The 21,474-nt window shown below is 39.0% G+C and overlaps 1 protein-coding gene across 2 annotated transcripts in view; it reads right to left on the reverse strand.

Annotated features, from left to right (window-relative positions):
- Positions 1-19,195: 19,195 nt before the first annotated feature.
- Positions 19,196-21,474, reverse strand: part of FAH (fumarylacetoacetate hydrolase) — a 54,372-nt gene continuing 52,093 nt past the window's right edge. For both annotated transcript variants that reach the window (XM_027851465.1, XM_027851467.1), the window contains one exon: positions 19,196-19,330. In XM_027851465.1, coding sequence (XP_027707266.1) covers positions 19,251-19,330 — 80 coding nt within the window. In that variant the 3' untranslated portion in view covers positions 19,196-19,250. The remainder of the gene's footprint in view (positions 19,331-21,474) is intronic.

Genomic DNA, 21,474 nt, shown 5'->3' on the forward strand with positions numbered 1-21,474 from the left:
TGTTGAGTGTCTACAAGGTGCCAGGCACTGTGCCAGACAGGCTCTGGGGATATAAAGATAAGAAGTCAACTAATCCCTGTCCTCAAGAAGCTTACATTCTGCACGGGGAGTGGGGGGCAGGGTATGAAGAGGTAGGAATAAAACACATACATAAATACAAAGTATCTTGGAATTTCTTGTCATTTAGGATTTGTTATGTAAGAAATTTATTTTGTGAGCACTGCTTGCGGATCCGATTTGGCATATACAGAGCATCTGCTAGGGACAAGTAGGTGGCACAGTGTGGATAGAGCATCAGGCCTGAAGTCAGGAAGACTCATCTTTCAGAGTTCAAATCTGGCTTCAGATATTTATTTGTGTAAGAGGCCCTGGACAAGTCACTTAACCCTGTTTGTCTCAGTTCCTCATCTGTAAAATGGGTAGGAGAAGAAAATGGCAAACCACTCCAGTATCTTTGTCAAGGAAACCCCAAATGGGGTCATGAATAGTTGAATACAATTCAACAACAAAAACAACAAAAGAGTATCTGCCATTTTAAATCTGGCCTACAAATATTCAATTACTCTAACTTCTCAGCTCCAAGCAGCAGGGAGGGCATTGCCTCCAACAAGGCCCTTTCACGACTTCCCTCAAAGCCTGTATGGTTGCTCTCCTAAGAAATCATTTTTTTGAAATATAGCTTATTCTTCATACATCCTGACTGGCCTTTTCATCTGCACAGTCACCCTCATGCATTCATTCACTTATCCAACATTAGCAATGGGCTGTTGAGCTGTGTCCTGTGAAGAACAGGATGATGGTTTCTAGGAGCTCCCAGATTAATAGACATTCCCACAGGAATCACGAGGCAACGGCAAGCCCACTGGGTTTAGAGTCAGAGTACTTGGATTCAAATTCTGCCTGTGCTTCCTATGACCTGGGTGACCTTGGGTAAGTCCCTAGACTTCTCTGGACCAAATATTCTTCATCTTTATGCATATGATGGGCTCTGCTGCAGCTAAGACTAGTTGTGAGCAAACAGCAACAATACAAGATTGTAAAATAGAGAGGAGGGAAGAGTCAGAATACAAAGATAAATAGACAAACCTCAAGTCACACAGACCCCTTCTTCACAATTTTCTGAGTAACTCTCCCCCTCAACCCTCCCCCCACCAAATCGTCCAGCATTTGGGTTTAAAAGCAATTGCAAGGAGAGGGGCCATTGTTCCTTTGTCCTGCTGAGACCCTCACCTTGAGCTGGAACTATTTGCTATAAGATGGGAAATAAACCTCACTGCACAGCAATAGAGAAAAGCATGGGGGGTGTGACCACTGATTACAAATATTATTGGTTTTGATTCTGTCTCATGTATCTTTGCTCTGTGTTGGACAATTCTACCTTTACCAGGTAAGGAAATCCTTTTGCAAAAAAAAAATATATATATGTGTATATACATATTTATATGCTTGTATATATGTGTATATGTGTATGTATACACATGTATTACAATATTGTATATAATATATTGTATGTACACATATTTATTATATAATATGTAATATTGCAGTACTTGTCCCCTATATATAGTATGTATACACATATGATATTATTACATATTGTCATATTATGTTTATATTATAATACTTGTCACCTATATATAGTATATACACATGTATCAGATGCATATATAGCATTTATATATATAGTATTTATGTGTACATATATTATACATATACATACACACAAACACATACTATTGCAATACTTATCTCCTCGCAAAGGCAGTTTTGGATCCCCCAAGGACAGTTGCACCAAGGTTTCAAGCAGTCACTTGGGGTGCTCTACCTGTGCAAAGTAGTACGTGGAACAACTCAAAAGTCAAACTGTGTTGATTCATTTCAAACTATGTATATGTGAAGCCCCAGGTATTTAAGGCTTTCAAAGTACTTTGGAACTCTGTTTAAAGTCTAGAAGAATAGATAAACTTCCAAAAAAACTCAATTTTCTTGATTTATAACTCCACCCACTTGGATCCCCAATATCATTCCCCTTCTCAGCAAATTCCCAAAGAAATCACCCATTTGACCTATAGAACAAAAGGATTTACTGCAGTGAAAACACAAGTAAAGAGTTACACAAAGCTAGCAAGGGGTAGAGCACAGCTGCTATGATAAAGCTAGATTTTCAATTCCCCGGCACCTTTGTTCTGTGTTCTGTCCCCTACTTGTACCATAGGAACAGAGGCCCGTTTAGTGATCATTCTGAGACTCAAAGGTAGAGGAGGGAAAACCACGTCCCCCCAGTTACCTCATGTCTCCATGCATGACCAGGGATGATCACTGACCCCTGTGCTCGGAGAACCTGCACTCCCCTCCTGGCCAGTCACTTGCTTGGTACTTTAATGAGCTGGCTCCACAAAATTTCCTTACCTTCCCTGCAGGCAATAAAGTTTCTTCTAGATCTTTTCTCGCCATGTCGGTCGTGCCCTGGAGAGCCCAGAAAAGCTAATATCACAAAGCTTTGCATATGCCGTTAGAAAGGTCTTGCCATAGGGGCCGCTAGGTGGCGCAGTGGATAGAGCACCGGCCCTAAAGTCAGGTGGACCTGAGTTGAAATCTGGCCTCAGACCAAACACTTGACACCAGCTGTGTGACCCTGGGCAAGTCACTTAACCCCAATTGCCTAAAAAAAAAAAAAAAAAAAAAAAGGTCTTGCCATGAAGCATGACCTTCTCAAATCCTGACCACTGCCCTTTACCACAGTCCTCCCTGGGACTATTAGGCTCTTGGCTTCCTTCTCTCTTTGGTACCTAAAGACCCAGAAATAAGCAGGGAACAAAAGGCACTTGCTGCATAAGGTTTCATGCAAACGATATATGAAAAAAGAGGGGATTGGACTAAATGACCTTCTATCTCTAAATTTATAATTCCCTTATCCTTTGAAATATGAATGAGAAAAATAAAGATGAAAACATCTCACTTCACATTAGCAGCAAGGGATATCTGGACAATCTATGGAGTAAGAATTTACTCCATTCTATCATATAGGGAATGGGTGTGGAACCCACAGCCTGGAGGCCACATGTGACCCTCTAGGTCCTCAAGTGTGGCCTTTTGTGGATTCAAAGGACCACACTTGAGGACCTGTGGTCCCCACTCCTGATATAGGGGTTAGGATTCTAGTCATAATTTTTGTTAAAATACAGCAATACCTTCAATAACATGGAGTGACCATCCAAGCATTTTTTAAGCACCTTTTCTGTGCGAGTTACCATGCCAACGGGGTACTAGAGATACAAAGATGTTTTAGATGACATAGTCTTGTCCTCAAGTTAGCTATAGACTAAAAGTGGAGATATAATATGATCATAGGCTATAATATGAAGCAAGGAGTGGGAGAGACAAATGTATAAATATAAAGATACAAGATACATAAGTAGACCCAAAATAACCTTGGAAGGTAAAAATCCTGCAAGAATCACAGGGATTCCTTTAAGAGCACAAGTTCAATCCTCACCATAGCCACATCACATCAGGAAAATTCTTTCCTCTCTCATCTCAAATGAGCTGAGTTGTGGATTTACTGATCGACTCTACCATCTCAGGATGCCATCATCACTTTCACAATGGTTCCCAGAAAGAAGTGCAAAAGAATAAAATTACAGACACCACTTCCACAAGGTCACTATTAAAATGAGCACATTTTCTGGGAGGGGAGGGAACACTGTGGATGTAGCGATTTGGACTTTGATTTGGGGGCAAGGGATATACTAAATTCTACTTAGCATATTTGTGTGAATTAGTTATACCAGGTTAGCTAGCTGTCACCTTGAAAATCTGAAAACAAAACCCAAGTAAAAATGAAATATGGCACAAGTAAGTTTTGTTTTGGAGGCCAAGTGGCAGAAGTCCTGAATGCTAGGGAGGACAGACCAGAACAGACTGCTACAGTAGGCCTACCTAGGTAGCTCAGGATATCATAGGGACCTGGGGTGCTTTGTGGGGTGGAATGAAGAAAGAAGGGTGCCGAAGATAAATTCCACCTACTTCAAAGTTTTATAGGAGAAGGAAGCTTGGAATATGTTCAGAATCAATATCACACACAGTATTGCAAAAATGGACAAAGGATTGCTTTTGGACCCAAAAGACAAAGATCCAGGTCCTAGCTTCAGAGCAAAGTAAATAGATGTCACAATAATATATCTCCATCTCAGTTTCCTTATCATTAAAACCAGGACAACATTTGTACTACCCATCCCAAAAGTTTGTTGTTTGTTGTTGCTGTTGTTTTGGTGAGTTTCAAATAAGAAAATTTACATAAACCACTGCAGAAATGCAAGCATTTTTCATGGTTATTAACATGCAATCAGAATCTTCAACTTTGGAGAGAAATAGATTTTCTGCCTTCCAACAATTCAGTCATGGGAATACCTGAAGGACAGAGAAGTTTTTTCTTCCTTCCTTCATGAAATTTTAATAAACAACCAGGAATCACTGATTCATGGAAAATTAGATCTGCGATATACCTTAGGAGCCATGAACTCCAACCCCTGCATTTGACTGATGAGAAAACTGAGGCCCAGATACTTGACTTGAAGAATTGGGACAAACAGCATCCTGATTTTTCCAGGTCATTGTTCTTTCTGTTTGGCTATGTTGCTTCTCTTATTTTTTCAATGACTTTTTTTTTAATACCATTTGAGAACCTCTGCCCCTGCCAAATATGCATCAACACTGCTCATTTACCCAATTTCAGTAGTTTTAGAATTTTGTAAAATATGGTCAGTTGTGAGTCTGTCACTTTGGTGGTGAGAAGAAAATCCTGCATATCAAATCCAAGGAGAGGCTAATCAAATAAGGCATCATTTATTAGAGAATCTATGTACTTTGTGGCCCTGACAATGGGTATGGGGAAGACTAATGACTGACCCTAGGGCCTCTGATTTGCCTACCATGCCCCATAAACATCTCCATAGAATTCAGATGGTGTCTATGGCCACATTAAACTCTACAGTGTCATTTACTGCCTCAGATGTCCAAGCTTTCCAATGACTAAACCTTTTTCAAGTAGCCATCTCCTGAGTTCTTTCCAATTTACTGAAATACTAAAGTTTGTTTATACTTGTATTGTGTCTTTCCTTAAGTCTTCTCTTCTCCGTGATAAATATCTCCAGTTCCCTCAACTGATCCTCATGTAGAATGACCTAGAAGCCCTTCACCATCCTGGTTGTCCTCCTCTGATTACAGCATGGTGTCACAAGAAAGAGCATTGGATGAGGGTCAAAGGATCTGCATTCAGACCTTGTTTTCTCTACTTTCTAGCTTTGTGACCTTGGGCAAGTCACTTAACCTCACTTGGTCTCAGTTTCATCATCTGCAAGAAGATCTCTTTGAGCTTTAAATCTTGATAAGTTGTTGTTCAACTTATCAACATCCTTTGTAAAATGTACTGCCCAGAAGTGGATAGAATACTCCATATGTGTGGTCTACCAGAGCAGAGCACAACAAGACCTACCCCCTTTCTGAATAGTATGTCTCTCTTAATATAGTCTAAAATTACATTCATTGTTTTGGCTGTCACACCAGACCACTGAATGAAACTGAGTGTGAAGTCCACTAAAGAAATCCTATTTTTTTCAGATATATTATCTAACCAAGTATACCCCATTTTTACCTTTACAAAGTTGATTTTTTGACCACAGGTACAAGAATTTACATTTAATTTTATTAACTTGCCTATTACTATAGTTGGCCCAACAATCTGGTCTATCAAGATATTTTTGGATCCTGACTATTTTATCCAAAGTTTTAGCTATCCCTCCCATATTTATGTTGTCTATACCTTTACACAAGTTATTGACAATAATTTTGAACACGGGAGGGTCAAGAACAGACTACTGAGACACTTCTCTAGAGATACTGAGTTACTAATGATGACTCTTTGGGTCCACTTATTTAACCAATTTCAAATTCATGTAACTGTACTATTGTGTAACCTACATTTCTCCATCTTTTCTACAAGAATATCATGAGAAACATTATCAAATGCCTTGATAGAATCTAGGTAAACTATATCTATAGCATCTATCCCCTGATCTACTTGTCTAGTAATCCAATTAAACAAAGAAAGGAAGTTGGCTTTGCATGGTCTTTTTTTGATGAAGATATGCTGACTCTTTATTGATTACTGTTTCCTTTTCTAGATTTTCATTAATCATCCTTTTAATATATTCCATAATCTTTCCAGAAGGCAAATTCAAGTTCATTGGACTATAGTTTGCAGACTCCACTCTTCCTTTTTAAAAAAAAAAATAAGTCAAAGTTCATTCTTCTCCAGTTCTGTGGGCACCTTCTCATTTTCACACATTTAAAAAATATTCACTTATTTCTCCCTGTATCCTTTTCCTTGTCCTCTCTTAGAGAGCTAAACCATATGACAAATATTTTTTTCCAAAAAAGAAAAAGAGGAAGAAGAGAAAAAATCAACAAAATAGAAAATAAAATATAAAGCGCCCTTACAATATATTCAGTGTTCCATACTTGCATAGGAAGATCTTCTCAGTTTTTCTTTGGGACCAAACATGTTTTTTGTGATTGTACAACATTTATTTTTATTGTTTTGTGGTTGTTCTTTCAATTTTCATTATTGTAATCATTGTGTGTGCATGTGTGTGTGTGTGTGTGTGTGTGTGTGTGTGTGTGTGTGTGTGTGTTTGGCTCTGCTTACTTTACTTTGCATCCATGCTTCTCTGTATTCATCATAACCGTCATTGCATACAGCACAGTGATATTCCATTCCATTCACATAGCACAATTTGTTTAACTATTCTCCAACAGATGAGTATCTGTTCTGTTTCTTTACACAGTCTTTCAGTAATCACTAATTCAACTATCATTTCTACCAGTTGTTTTTTTTTTCCAGTACCATGTAGTTCAGCTGGGCCTTGATGACCTGAACTCTTATTTCCCCACTTATCTTGGGTTTCTACTGTAGGTTCATTATTTTCATTTTGTATATGTTAGGGGAAAAAAAGAAAAAAAATTAAATAAAAGTTGAATATTCCTGCCATCTCTCAATTATTTAGCATCATCTTAATCACTACAAAAGGCAGACCTAGTCCTTCTTATATCTTCTTCTTATCCCCTACATACCAAAGAAATGTTCTTTTCTTGCCCTTTGCACTTTTTACAGCCTCAGCTCATTCTGAACTTTAACATTTTTTACACTGTTCTTAGAGAATCATTCCATGGTTTTATATTTTATGTCTTATGTACATGGATTTTTAGGTTTTTTTATTCTGAACTTAACAAACACCAAATAATATGAGAATTTCCATGTCATTTAAAAAAAGTCTAAGCTGAGTTGGTGTTTCTTTTACATCCACATTGATCCCTTTAGATAACATCCCCCTTTCTTCCTCATCAGAATCTTTTCTCTTCAAAGCTTCAGAATTTCATTTTTGAGTTTCCCCTTCTTCCCAGATAAATTCACCCTATAAAATTTTAGTCCATGGGCTCCTACTTGCCTATTCCCTGAACTCTGGCTTTTTTCAGATCTGTGGGGCATGGCAGATGAAATCCAGCTTCCCTGTCTTTTATCACAAATTCTTTGTTGGGGAGATCACTACCCCCAAGTTTCCCAACATTTCTACTTCAGCAACTTCTTTGTTAATGACAATCCAGTACAGACTTGTAACTCCTCTCTCTGTTTCCTCCAGTTTGAAAAATGAAGTCATCATTAAAGCAAGCCAAGATTTTATTAGCATCTCTGCTTTTGGCAGAGAGAGAGGTCAAACAGATGTCCAGATGACTGAAGTCCCCCAACAGATGACTAGATAATTGAAGAGCTACTGTGTCATCAGCAGCATTTTTCGTGAATATCTATTAAATGTAACTGAGCCTGCAGATCTGAGGAGTGTGGATTACTGAATATTTCCCGTCTATGTGAAAATAAAAGAAGATTTCAATTTCCAGTAGATGAGATCTTATGAGGACTAATATGAAAGTGGTACAGGAATGTAAATTTGAAAATATCATCCCCATGTTGAATAGTCCAGGTATGGTGCCAATGAAGCTAAATCCATTGGTTCAAATCCCATGTAGGCCAGTCAGTTTTACCCTAGTCCCATGGTTTATTTACCTCATTCAAGCTAGCCAATGAACAAAGCCTTTTCTTTAGTAACAAGGATTAACAAATGAGTTAGTGTGCATGAGTCAGCATATATCCATCACCATTACTAAAAACAAAACAAAAAAAAAAAAAACACCTTGGATTCAGAGCATCATCTTGGTAACTGATTGAGTTAAGAAATAACAGCACATGAATCTAAAGACTCAGAGAACAAATATCTTGACTTCTTACTCAGTAGTATCAAGATAAATATAACAACTTCCTTCATGAGGATACTTTTCCCTATATATGAAATGAGCAGAAATGGAGGGCGCCTCAGTGCTACTCTTTCAGACAAGAGCCAACTTAACCTAGTTTGAAACCAGATTGAATCATTATATCATCTCAGAAGATTTAGAGTTTAAATGGGGCCTTAGATATCAACCAATCAACATTTATTAAGTGCCTACTCTGTGCTGGGGCACATGCTAAGTGCTGGGGATAGAAAAAGAGACAAAAGACAGTCCTTGCCCTCAAGGAGCTTGCAGTCTAATGATTAGATATCATCTAATTTCAGAGGTTCTTAATCTTAATATTTTGATAAATGTATTTTAACACAATTCGTTTCCTTTGGAATTTATGTATTTTATTTTATGCATTTAAAAACATTATTCTGTGATAGGGTCCAGAGGCTTCATTTGACTGTCAAAGGGGTCTATGACATAAAAAAAAATTAAGAATCTCTGATTCTAATATAACCCTTCTTTCTCTGTCATCTTAAAATGAGACAATTAGACAAGTTGATCCCTAAGATCCCCTGTAATTTAAATTCTATGATTGTGTTCTTTTTCTTCGTGTTTTTGACAGGTCTCTCCCCTATCATGCGTCCTTGCTTAGGGAACTGAGGAAGAAGGGAAGGTAACATGGTGTAGTAGAAAGAACATGGGCCCGAGTCAGCAGGTCTAGGTTTAAATACTATCTTCAGCGTTCACTTACTTACACGACCATGAGCAAGACCACCTAGGTCTTATTAGGCCTCAGTTTCCTTATCTGTAAGGTAAGGGCATTGGATGAGATGGCCTCTGGGGTGTCCCTTCAAGCTTGAAATCTATGACCTCATAAAGGAGTTTCTCCTAAGTACGTGAGATTGTGTTTACCACATGTCATCTGCATTAGAAGTCATGTTGGTTATTCATCATTGACACTCCTGGAGGTCAGAAAATGGATTTTCTCTTGTTGCATTCTAACTGAAGGAGTGCCATGGTTCACATCTGTCATGCTGTCAGCCCCCACCCCACCCCCAAATAAGCTTCAACCTCTGCAAAAGAGCAACTGCATTTGGCTTTGCCTGATTTAAAAAATGTATAGGTTTCTGTCTGTCATGCATATCTCCTAGTACTTATAAAATATAATTAGTCCATGTGTAATCAGGTCAGTACCCATTAATAACTGAGCAGTAGCTAGCAAATGACTTCTACGCAATTCTCCAGAGACTAACCTTGTCCAGAGAGCAGACTGGGCTGAGGGCCAGATAGCTGGTCTGAGAACCAGAGATTTAGCTAGAACTCTCAATGTGAGACCTGCAGCAAGTCCTAAGAAAAAGAACACTTAGGAAAGTAGTCTAGCTTATTAATGCCTCCAATTAACCAGCCAACCAAGAATTTTCCAGTCTGCCTGGTTAGAAAATTTACTTTGAATTTCTGGTGCAATTTGGAGCCCAGATGGCGCTCATGACTTGACCTTTTCAGACCAAATACCTCTTTCCCCACTACCTAAAACAAATCTAGCACATAAAGGTAGGATGATGGTTGCCATCAGGTTGGAGAATAAAGAAATCTTCTAGACTTCTTAATTTATGGTTGAAAAAAAAATATATTCAAAAAACCAAATATGCCCCATTTTGAACCAGTCACCTTCATCACTGATAATGGACTTGAGTCAGTAAACATGTAGGCAGCTCTCTAGTACAGAGAACTTACTGGATTTGAGACAGAGATTTTGAAAGACTCAGAGTTCAAGAAGCATCATTCGAAGGACCTGAGTTCAAATTTGGCCTCAGACACATAACACTTACTAGCTGTGTGACTCCGGGCAAGTCACTTAACCCCAATTGCCTCAAAAAAAAAAAAAAGCATCATTCAAAATGTAAATTGGTATGTACAGACACTTTCAAAGCATGAGGATCACTAGTCAAATACAAAGCAGCTGAGATTATCAGACATTCATCATCAATGTGGTTTAAGATATGTTTGGGTCCAAGTGTACTGTAAAGTGTACTGTTAAGATTTTTTATCTTTTTTTAATTATTATTTATTTGTAACATTCTTTTCTTGTTAAATTTTGAGTTCCAAATTCTCTGTCTTCCTCTCATGCCCTCCCCCAACCACTGAGAAGGCAAGCAATGTGATACCAATTATAAATGTGAAATCATGCAAACGATATTTCCATATTAGCCATATTTTTTAAAGCAAGAAAAACAAATGAGAAAATTATACTTCAATTTGTATTCAGAGTTCATCAGTTCTCGCTCTGGAAGTGAATATCGTTTTTTCATCATGAGTCCTTTGAAATTGCCTTGGATCATTGTATTGATCAGAGTAGCTAAGTCTTTCACAGTTGATGCTCATTACAACATTGCTGTTAACTGTGCACAATGATCTGATTCTTTTCCCTTCATTTTGCATCAGTTCATATAGGTCTTGCCATGTTACTGTTAAGATTCTTGCTGAGTTGTCAGTCTGGTATAGCCAGTCTCCTAGTTAGACCTGGTTCAGAGAGTTCAAGCTCCAGGAGGTCCCAAGGTAGCTCATGCAAAGACTTGAAGAAATGTGAAAAATGGAAATATACATAACATTTACTGGCTTAAAACAACAACATTTCTCTAATTTTCATGCAGACTAGTGAGGCCTCCCAGGCCCACAGTGCTAACAGCAGAGGACATTGTTGTGCCAGCTAGATGGCAAAGTGGATAAAGAGCTGGGCCTGGAGTCAGGAATGTGGTCTCAGATACTTATTAGCTGTGTCACCCTGGGCAAGTCATTTCACCTCTTTGTCTCAGTTTCCACATCTATAAAATGAACTGAAGAAGGAAATGGCAAACCACTCCAGTATGTTTACCCAGAAAACCCCCAAATGGGGTCACAAAGAGTCTGAAATGACTGAACAACAAAGATCCGTTCCACCTTCAAATCTCTGATTCTAAGGGAAAAGAGCTTGACAATTAATGGGACAAATTTTCTTCCTTCAGAGGTTACAATGCAATTCAAGAGGGAGGATGGGTGTCTCAAGGTCCTTTATACCATTATGATTCTATCAGCAGTTTGTTGTTCTTGGGAGAAAGATATTAAATAAATCAAGGCTCTTGTCAAGGGCAATGGCTGATTATCAGATTTTCCAAATTGGGATCTTTGCTACCTTATCAGCCAGGTGCTCAGTAGGCACATTGTCAATACCATGGCAGACAGGAGTAAAATCGGTGACTCTTCTGAGACACTCAGAGAAAGAAACACGATGGGTGATATTTCTGTTTTACAGGTAGTATCTGGATGAACTTTAAAATGTAATTACAAGTATCATGTCATTTGTTTCCTCACAGTATCTTGGGCATCTCTCCTTTCCTTTCCATTCCTATAACTACCTTTATACAGACCCTTAACTCACGTCTGAGCTATTGCCTTATCTATCTCTCCAATCATTCCCTCCTTCACACCCAGCCCTCTGACTTCTGTACCAGTCATTTAATTGAAACTATTCATTTGAAAGTCATCACTTCCATATTGCTAAAACCAAAGGTCTTTTAACCACTTCACTCTCCTTAACCATTACAGAGTACCTCAAACCATTAACTGTCTTGAGTAACACTGGGCAGGAAAAGGCACTCAACTTTGAGCCACAAAACCTGAGCTCAATTCCAGATCACACCTATGTGACCCTGGTCAAGTGACTTAACTTCTCTGAGCCTGTTTTTTTCATCTGTAAAATGAGGAGGATGGGCTTAATAGCCTCAGTGGTTCTTTCATGCTCTATGTCTATAATCTTGTGATTCCTTCTCTAGGACTCACCTCCCTTGGCTTCTATGACACTGCATTATCCTAGTACTCTTTCCATTTCTCCAACTACCTTCTCTTTTTCTATCACTGACTCCAACTCCTACAGTCTCCAACTGTGGGCATATACCAAGGCTCAGTGTTTGGTCCTTTATTATTTCTTTTTTTGGGAGGTGGGGTGTGGAAGGAAAGGATGATAGTTTGTACATTTTTTTAAATTCTCCCTCAGAGAGTTCATTCATTCTTGTAATACTTAATAAAGGCTTAACTAATTGATCAGTCCTTCAGAGCAAGAGTTCAATGGCTGCAGGCTTATTGAGTTAATATAGAAATTTGAGGTAGACATAGTTCTTTATGGAGTTCTGAAGCAAGAAGCCTGAAACAAGCCTTGGGAGGTAGGAACCCTCAGATATAGGCAGGAATGATTGCAGCAGAGAGTTCACCCTTACTCTGTTCTACAATTTGAAAAGATTTTTTTACTTTGAACACTTCATTTCCTTCTCTGATAAAGGAAAGCTGGCTAAGCCCTTAAGATCCAGGTACCAATGAGAGAGACCTCAAAACAAGAATCACCTAACATGGTAGCCCAATCTAAGCAGCTATTTTTCTAGGAGGAAGAACTATGGCTAAATCCTACCATCAAGCCAGAACCATAGTTCTTAGCTGTTTTGCCAAATCTAACTTTAGCATCTCCTTACCCTTTTACTTTTGTTTCTTTTAATTGCCTTATCTCAAGGGTTTCTTGATGGAGCAGAGATAACCATTTTTTTTAGTACTTTAGGGAATACTACACAGCTCCCTTCCACTCCCTATTCTAGATGTCTCAGGAAGTAGCCCTAGATAATTCAAGTGTCCCAACCAAGCTGCCTAGGAGGAAGGAAAAAAAGATGGAGGGATAGTCAGGGACAGAGTGGGATGCTCCCTACCAATCCCCTAGAGCCAGCAAGAAATGCTAAATAGGAGACATATCACCCAAGTGCTCCTGGACCCATCACCTAGGAGAGAAGACACAAAAGGTAACAAGTCCCCATTAGCCTGCATAAAACAAGGTAGAGACACCATGTAAAGTACAAGGGGGAAAAATGCCTCTGGTTCCCAGGGAAGTCTCTTGTGTTTGAGGCCTGAGGCTGGTGGAACCAGTGCAAAAAAAGCTTCAGAAGAATGGAAGCATTCTAGTCTAGAGACCCAGTTTTGAGATGTAAGCAGATGCTGCCAATTCAAAAGCTCTAGAGCATCCTTCTCCTAGGTGGTACTTGTTCATGAAATGGTCCTCTGAAAAAGGGAATAAGCACCACCTACTGGGCACTGAGGAGAATGACAGAAGAACTACAGTGATAGAATGTTGGGGGGGGTGAGGGGCAGGGAGGATTGTGATCTATGGCTACCACCTGCTGTAATCTGAATGCAGATGCAAAGGACAGTGAATAGAGCTTATACAAAACCTCCTGCTAGGAGCTTATAAGATTACAAGAAGTATTGTTGTGGACAAAACAGCAATAGGAAAAATGATGGTGATCAGCAGCCAGTCTCCTGAGAGACTAGAGATGAGAGCTGCTAGAAATATGAAAACAGAGAAACCACAGAGAACAATGATATGGAAGGGAAAAGCCCAGTTACCTCTACTGGATCCCTCATCACAGCAATGTAGTAAGTCACTGCAACCAATCAGGTTTCTGAAGGAAGGATTGATTACTGGTAGGTATAGTTATTTTCCTATGGATTCCAGATATGAGTCCTACCCATTGTCCTTAACAACAAAGTAAAACTGTTCATGTTTTAAGCCTTGAGAATATGGTGTGCTTGTACCTCCTGGCTGGGTGATATCACATACTAAAGATCTCAGGTCATCTGGGTACAGACAATAAGCCACAGGAATAAGAAGTCTCCTAAAGTGAAACCAGGTTCTTTGTGTCAGGAGGAACCCTCTGAAATAAGAAGTTATATTTATCAGCAGTTTTTATTCTTCTCTTCCCTTTTTCAATCTAATACTTACTCTTTTCTATCTTCTCCCTTCATTTAGTCATCTTCCCTCACCCCATCATGGAGTCTTTTCTGATGTCCTTTCCTATGCCCTAAACATGGCAGCCCCTTCTGGTCCTTAAGACTTAAATGTATAAGTCCTAACAGATTCCAGAGAGCCACATAAGGGATTCTCTCTATCTACCTCATCAATCATTAGACTCATTAGTGTTCTTCATTAATTTCCTCTTAGATCTTTCTAAATGCTAATCAATGTTATATTAACAGGAAAGATAGAAGAAAAATCACACTCACAGGCAACTTGGGTCATATTTGCTGAAATCACGACTCTATTCAGGTTGCAGCTCGTTTTCCATTCTGCTGCATAATAAATCATAATTTGACTATATTCTGTTTTATCATCCTCATCTCCTGCATTTGGCTCTGTAGTGAACAATAAGCTCTTATTGGTGGATTTTGGCATTAACCCACATCACTAAATCAGTCAGTGGCCCAATAGAACATTCAGTCTGACCTTTACTTAGGATGACTTGTCAAAATATCTTTATTTATGATCCCAGCTTGGCTGGGAAGAAAGACAAAATTAACCTTTCTTCTTAGTCGTCCCCACTATACTAATCAATGCCTTATTAATGAAATAGCTGCACAGGGGTAGCCAACTTTTTTATTTTTTTTCTTTTTTTGTCAAGGGCCATTGAAACAGAAGGGGCAAGAAAACAAAGACTGCACGTGTTAAAAACTTTTTTTCTTTGTTATGCATTAGATTTTTTTTCAGAGAGATGTAGATCTTTGGAAAGTATAAAAGATTCAACATACCTCTTTTTAAAAATTAATAGACAATATAAACACTAAATACCAAAATACAGTGAAAAGAACACTGGATACAGCGTCAGGTCATGGATTTGACACTTGGCTGTGCCACCTACTATTTCTGTGACCTTGGGCAAATCACTTAGCCTCCCTGAGATTCAGTATTCTCATGCATAAAAATAGAGGTTTGTAATAGATGGCTAGGATCCTTTGCAGCTCTAAATCTATGTTCCTATGACTTAGTGATAAAAACAAATTCTTTAATTTCATGTTATGAAGAGAAAGACAGAAAGATACTCAGAGGAAGGAGCCAGAAACATGCAGGGTAGGAAGGGAAGAGATACAAGGAGAGAAAGAAAAATCAACATTATCTTTCCCCAATCACTACCCGGCCTCCCCACTCCATCAAGTCCTCTATTGCCTCAAACTCTTCCTTCTCCTGCCCCACCAAAGGAAACAGCTCTCTGTTACCAGGCCTCTAGTTACTAAAAACTTGCACTATTCAGTCCTTTGCCTAATAAGTTTACTTCCATATGCCATCTCTTTCTCATCTCTGAGCACATAGTTTGCATAATCTCCGGTAGAGCTGCTTTTTCCCTCAAAATGGATTTCAGGAACTTCTATTTTGCATTTTGGCATGCCTTGTCAGACACTTTTCAAAGAGTTTGGCCTACCTAATTTGTATCAAATGAGTCATACACAAATATATACCAACTTCTCCTCACCTGGTCTATTTTTCCACTTTTTCAAAGACACATTTTTCCTGCAATAGTCTTTTTGCCACTGCCAATTAGCTATACTGAGTTTTTTGTTTTATCTTGTAAGCATTTCTGAAATTCTCAACATAATCAATCCTGGGCTTCCAGTATGATTTTTTCTTTTTTTACGGTCTAGATTTCCAAAGGGTTACAGACTTTTAAAACTATGTTTTTATTCTCCTCCCTCTCTAGTCCCCTGCCTAACTATTGCTTTACAGTTTATTCTCCTTTTCTAAAATTGAAAAACTGTAGCGAATTTCTTTGGTCTTCCCTTTCCTAACAGGATATTGAATTTAATTGTGTCATGATCACATTTATTATGGTTTTCCCATAGATGAATGCATTTTTGCCTTCTCCATCAGATTACTCCACCATCATCCCTGCACTCCCTTCAGGCTCTCCCTATCTACTGGCTCTTTCCCTCCTGCCTAAAAAAATACCCATAGTTGTCTTATCCTTAAAAAAAAAAAAAACCCTCACTTGCTCCTACCCTTCTGGCTAGCTATCATCCCATATCTCTCCTCCCTTCCTCAGCTAAACTCTTTGAGAAAGCCTACTCCACTTCTCCTCTCATTTACCCCTAAACCTTCTACCATCTATTTTCCAGTCTCATCATTTAACTGAAATCACCTTCTGAAAAGTCACAAATGATCTCTTAGTTGCCAAATCTAATAATGGCCTTTTCTCAATTCTCATCTTGTCTTAACTGCAGTGTTTGACACTTGATCACCTTTCCCTCCATTCAATTGCAAGCTCCTTGAGGTCAGAGACTGTTCTTTGCGTCTTTTTATATTCCCTCAGCACAGTGCTAGGGAATACTAGGCACTTAATTAGTGTTTACTGATTGATTGAATACTCCGTCTTCTTTGCTGGATCATTATCCATGTTATGCTCACAGACTGTAGGTATCCCCCAAACCCGTCCTGGTTCCTCTTCTTTTTTGCTGCACTACTACTTCACTTAGTAATCTCATCAGCTCACATGGGTTCAATTATGATTGGATGAATTCCAAATCTATATTTCCAACCCTAGCTTTTCTCCTGAACTCCAGTCTCCATCTCACCAATTGTCTTTTGAACCTTTTGAACTGGATATTTTCTAGGTATCTCAATTTCAACATGTCCAAAACAAAACTCATTGTCTAAGGGTAGGGAAGCTGAGGCCTTGAGGCCACTTGTGGCCCCCTAGGCCCTCAAGTGCGGCCCTCTGACTAAATCCAAACTTCATAGAACAAATCACCTTAGTAAAGGGATTTGCTCTGTAAAACTTGGACTCGGTCAAAAGGCGACACCCAAGGACATAGAAGGCCACATATGGCTACCCCTGTCCTAAACCACACTCTTCCTTTTCAAAACTTCCCTATTACAGTTGTGGTAACTACCACTTTCCCAGGTACCCAGCCACATAACCTTGGTGTCATGCTTGACTCCTCACTCTCCCGCCACATATCTAGTCCATTGCCATATCTTATCATTTCTACCTTCTCAATTACATATATTCTCAATTACATATATGCATATGTATATATATATACTCAATATTCTCTCTCTCTACATATATATACATATATGTATATGTTTATTTATATACACACATACACACATGTACACACACACAATCCTTTGGGCAGCTTGTGGATAGAATGCTGGGCCTGGAATCAGGACCTGAGTTTAAATCTGGTCTCAGACACTGATTACCTTAGGCAAGAAGTCACTTAACCCTGTTTGCCTCAGTTTCCTCATCTATCAAATGAGCTAGAGAAGGAAATGGCAAACCACGCCAGTATCTTTGCCAAGAAAACCCGGAGAGTTGGACATGATTGAAACAACTAAACTATAACAAAAATATATCCTCCTTTTGTCTTCATTCACACATCTACCACTCCCAAGTTCACGCTCTCATTGCCTATCATCTGGACTATTACAATACCTTTCTAACTGGTATCTCTGACTTATCTTTCCCCACTCCAGTCTATCCCCCACTCAGCTTTCATTCTTCAAGTATAGATCAGACTCTGTCACTCCCCTGCCCCACTTAATAAATTCCAATGGAAATACAAGCTTCTATGCTTCTCATTTAATCTTCATAGGTTGGCCCTTTCGACCTTTTCCATATACTTTCCCTCTACCTCCATCCACATACTACAATCTGGAGACATTGACCTTCCTAGCTTTATCTGGCTCTTCCCCATGCCTGGAGTGCACTCTCTCCTCTCCTCCACCTCTTCATTTAATTGGCTTCCTTTAACACTATGCTTAACTCCCGAATTTTACAAAAGGCTTTAACTGGTTCCTCCCTGCCTTCCAGCTACTGGTTACTTACACTCTGAGATTATTATTCATCTGCTCTGTATATATCCTGTGTGCATCTAGGTTTTTTTTTGGAAAGCAGGAAAAAGTATATTTGCCTGAAAACGAAATGTCTTTCTTCCTCTTCTGAGATCAATATACTCAGAATATAAGCTGCCATTGATCTAGGTGTATTTCTGATTTTCAAGGAACAATTTAATTCAGCAAGTATTTATTGAATGCCAACTACTTGCTTATCAAACCAAACAGAATTAAATGGCAATTTGGTGAGAAAGATATAGAACTAGAATTAATCACAGTACTCAATACCCTAAAAGGTATCTTTTTTTAAAGGTAACTTCCCAAATTAATTAAATCCTTTCAAAGAGCCAACTACTTAAAAGTGTTTGAGCAGAAAAAGTTAGTAGGAAAATTGAAAACTATAAAATATATACATTACTATAAGATGTATTAATTAAATTAGTTAAGAAAAATGAAAAGGAAAATAAAGGAGATAAAATGTTTTCAATATTAATAACTCATGCACACAAGGCATTATGGCCTGATGCTCACCACTGGGCACATCTTCATTAGGGACAGGGGATTGGCAGTAATTCATCCAATACAATTCAGATAGACTAGACTGGATCTGGCGAAAGGATCAAAATCTACTCTTCCAATTATGTTGTGTGCCATGTCTGGTTCCTAAAAGAGCATTAGTCATGCCCTGGAGCTAGCAAAGCTATCCACCAACACCACCTTCCACTACCCACAATGGAGACACAGAAAGGAAAGATCCAGGCACCAACAGGACAGGTGCTTGAGCTGAATCGCTCATGTCACTCCCTCTCAGCACATAGTCTGCTTAAAAATCTACATGGGCTGTTTGATCCCTATTTCCACTATCTGGCTCCCTTGACCACTCAGCAGAAGTATCGATGCAATGCTTCTGTTCCAGCAGCAGAGCAGTTGTACTCTGGGAGAGGAAATCTACTGCGTGCTGAGCAAGGCACCACAAGTGTCCTCTTCTGCCTCCACGTTTGGCAGCAAAACTTTCTTTTTATTACACTTTTTACCACACTCACACCAGGCTTTCAAGTGTATGGATGAATTATGGTAAAGCAAGGGTGTTGCTGTATTTAAATAATAGCTTGAAACCTGGAAACATAAAGAACAGTTTCTTTTTTTAGATAGTGATTAATAAAAGTAAAACTAGTTACACCATTGGAAGAGAGACTGGAATTCTTTTTATTTCATCTTTAGGTCAGATGTGAAGTTTTTATAACAGTGAAGGTGCTGGAAGTACCTTTCCAGTGCACCGTCCGAATCCAACCCTGTAACCATTACCGAGGCAGTATCCTACAAGAGAAAAACAGAAAAGGCTCATTAATGAGACAACTAAGTTTGCTATTGCAATCAACCACAAAGAAAGCTAATAAGTAAACTGGAAGATGAGATGTGTGCAAAGGAGTGATAATTTATTTGAAATTAAGCATTTTAAGGAAAGGGTAGACAGAATGCTGAACTAGGATTTGGGAGATTTGGGCAGCGTCCTGAATTCATCACAAACTGTGTGACTTTAGGCCAAGCCATTTAGTATCCCAACATCAGTTTCTGTCTGTTAAATGGAAAGCTAAATTATTCGATCTAAGGGACCTAAGGACCCTATGGCCTCTTCAGATGAAAAGTATTATTAAGATTCACCAAGCATTACAAATATCATACGACAGAAACTTGGGAGATGTTGAAAGAATATGAAGTAGTTTTTCTGCTTTCTAAATTCCCATAGTACTTACTTCAGGCTTCACTGTATTATGGTTCTATAGTTTGTCCATGTCCTATCTCCTCCACTCAACTGGAACCTCTTTGAGAGAAGGGACTATGTTTCTTCATCTTTGTATTTCTCCAGTATTTAAGTATAAATAGTAAGTGCTCAGTAGATGTTAATATATCAACTACTAACAGGAATGAGTCTAACTCAGATGAGCCTCTGGGGCAGGGTGAGGAACCTGCAGACTAGAGTCCACATGTGGCCCTCTAGGTCCTCAAGTGTGGCCCTTTGACTGAATCCAAACTTCAAGAAACAAATCCCCTTAATAAAATGATTTGTTCTATAAAATTTGGACTCAGTCAAAAGGTCGCACCCAAGGACCTAGAAGGCCACATGTGGCCTCAAGCCTGCAGGTTCCCCACCCCTGCTGGAATTTTAGAAAGGTAGGGATTTGTGGGAAGCTTCCTAACCAAGGTAGGTATTATCTCTTACATATTAACCCTTGGGAAGGCAGCTGGAGGATCCATCTGAGTGTTTCCCCTTCTCTTGGGTGTATTGTGGGTTGTAACTACACTTGGTACACCCTGTTGGCTAGGGGTTAGTCTTCCATCATAGGTGGAAATTTGGTAAGGCCTTTCTAAGACAAGACTATGTTTTGATCCTGTGATATGGCAACTTTTTGAGAATGCTCTATCAAGGCTAGAATATTTGCAAGCCCCAGACCTAACACAAGGACAGGGCTTAGTGGTAACAAGAACTGGAGTAAGCGTGAGATACACACTCCACCCTCAGTTTATAATCTAGTAGGAGAGTTAAGACCAATACACAAATAATACAGCAGGATATAATGTATCATAAGAGGAGAATTCAGGATGATGGGAATTAAGAGTAAGGAAATGTTTTGGGCTGGGGACGATGTGGGAATTAGGAAAGGCTCTTTGGAGGAGTGGTGGCGTTTGAGTGGAGTCACAGAGTGGTTGGGATTTTCACAGAATCACAGAATTTCACAATTGTAAGGGACCTCATCTATACCTGCCATCTAGTCCGAGCCATGCCTTAATGGAAAAAGGTATCACCAAACTTTTTCAGGTAAAGGGGAAAACTTGTAGGGAGAGGAAGTAGACCTAGGTTTCAAAGGCTTAGAGAGGATCATGCTAAATGAGCTCTTATAAACTCAGATCCTTTTTTCACAACTGACAGGAAGAGAAACAGTGACCTGTAGTGGCTCACAGCGGAAATGGGCTAGCAGAGTTGGGTTTCAGTTTCTTTCATATCATTACAACCTCGAAGCTTGTTGTTAATTGAGTCCCACAACATGTAGGTAAAAATTGCAAATCAATTTTGGGAAGGTAGAAAAAAAAAAAGGAAAGTGTAAGAATACTTGAGAACAAATCAGGAGGTAAAATAGGACAAAAGGATTTGGATTGGAACCTACTCCAGAGACTATGAAGTCCAACCCTTTTATTTCACAGATAAGGAAATTGCAGCATAGAGAAGTTAAGCAAATGGCCCAAAGCCACGCAATTAATAAGCAGGAGAATTAAGACTCAAATAAAGATTCTTGGACTCTAAATCCAGTGCTTTTTCCCACTCAAATCATGCTAACGTTCTAAGATGAGTCATCCAAGGTAGACCTAAAGATCTATCTTTTCTTCCTTCCTTTTTTCCTTTCTTTCTTTTTTGTTTCTTTCTTTTTCTTTCTAAAAATAGTCACAAAAGAAACACAAAACCG

Source organism: Vombatus ursinus, unplaced genomic scaffold, assembly GCF_900497805.2.
Source record: "Vombatus ursinus unplaced genomic scaffold, bare-nosed wombat genome assembly UNPS02009205.1, whole genome shotgun sequence".
Classification (NCBI taxonomy): domain Eukaryota; kingdom Metazoa; phylum Chordata; class Mammalia; order Diprotodontia; family Vombatidae; genus Vombatus; species Vombatus ursinus.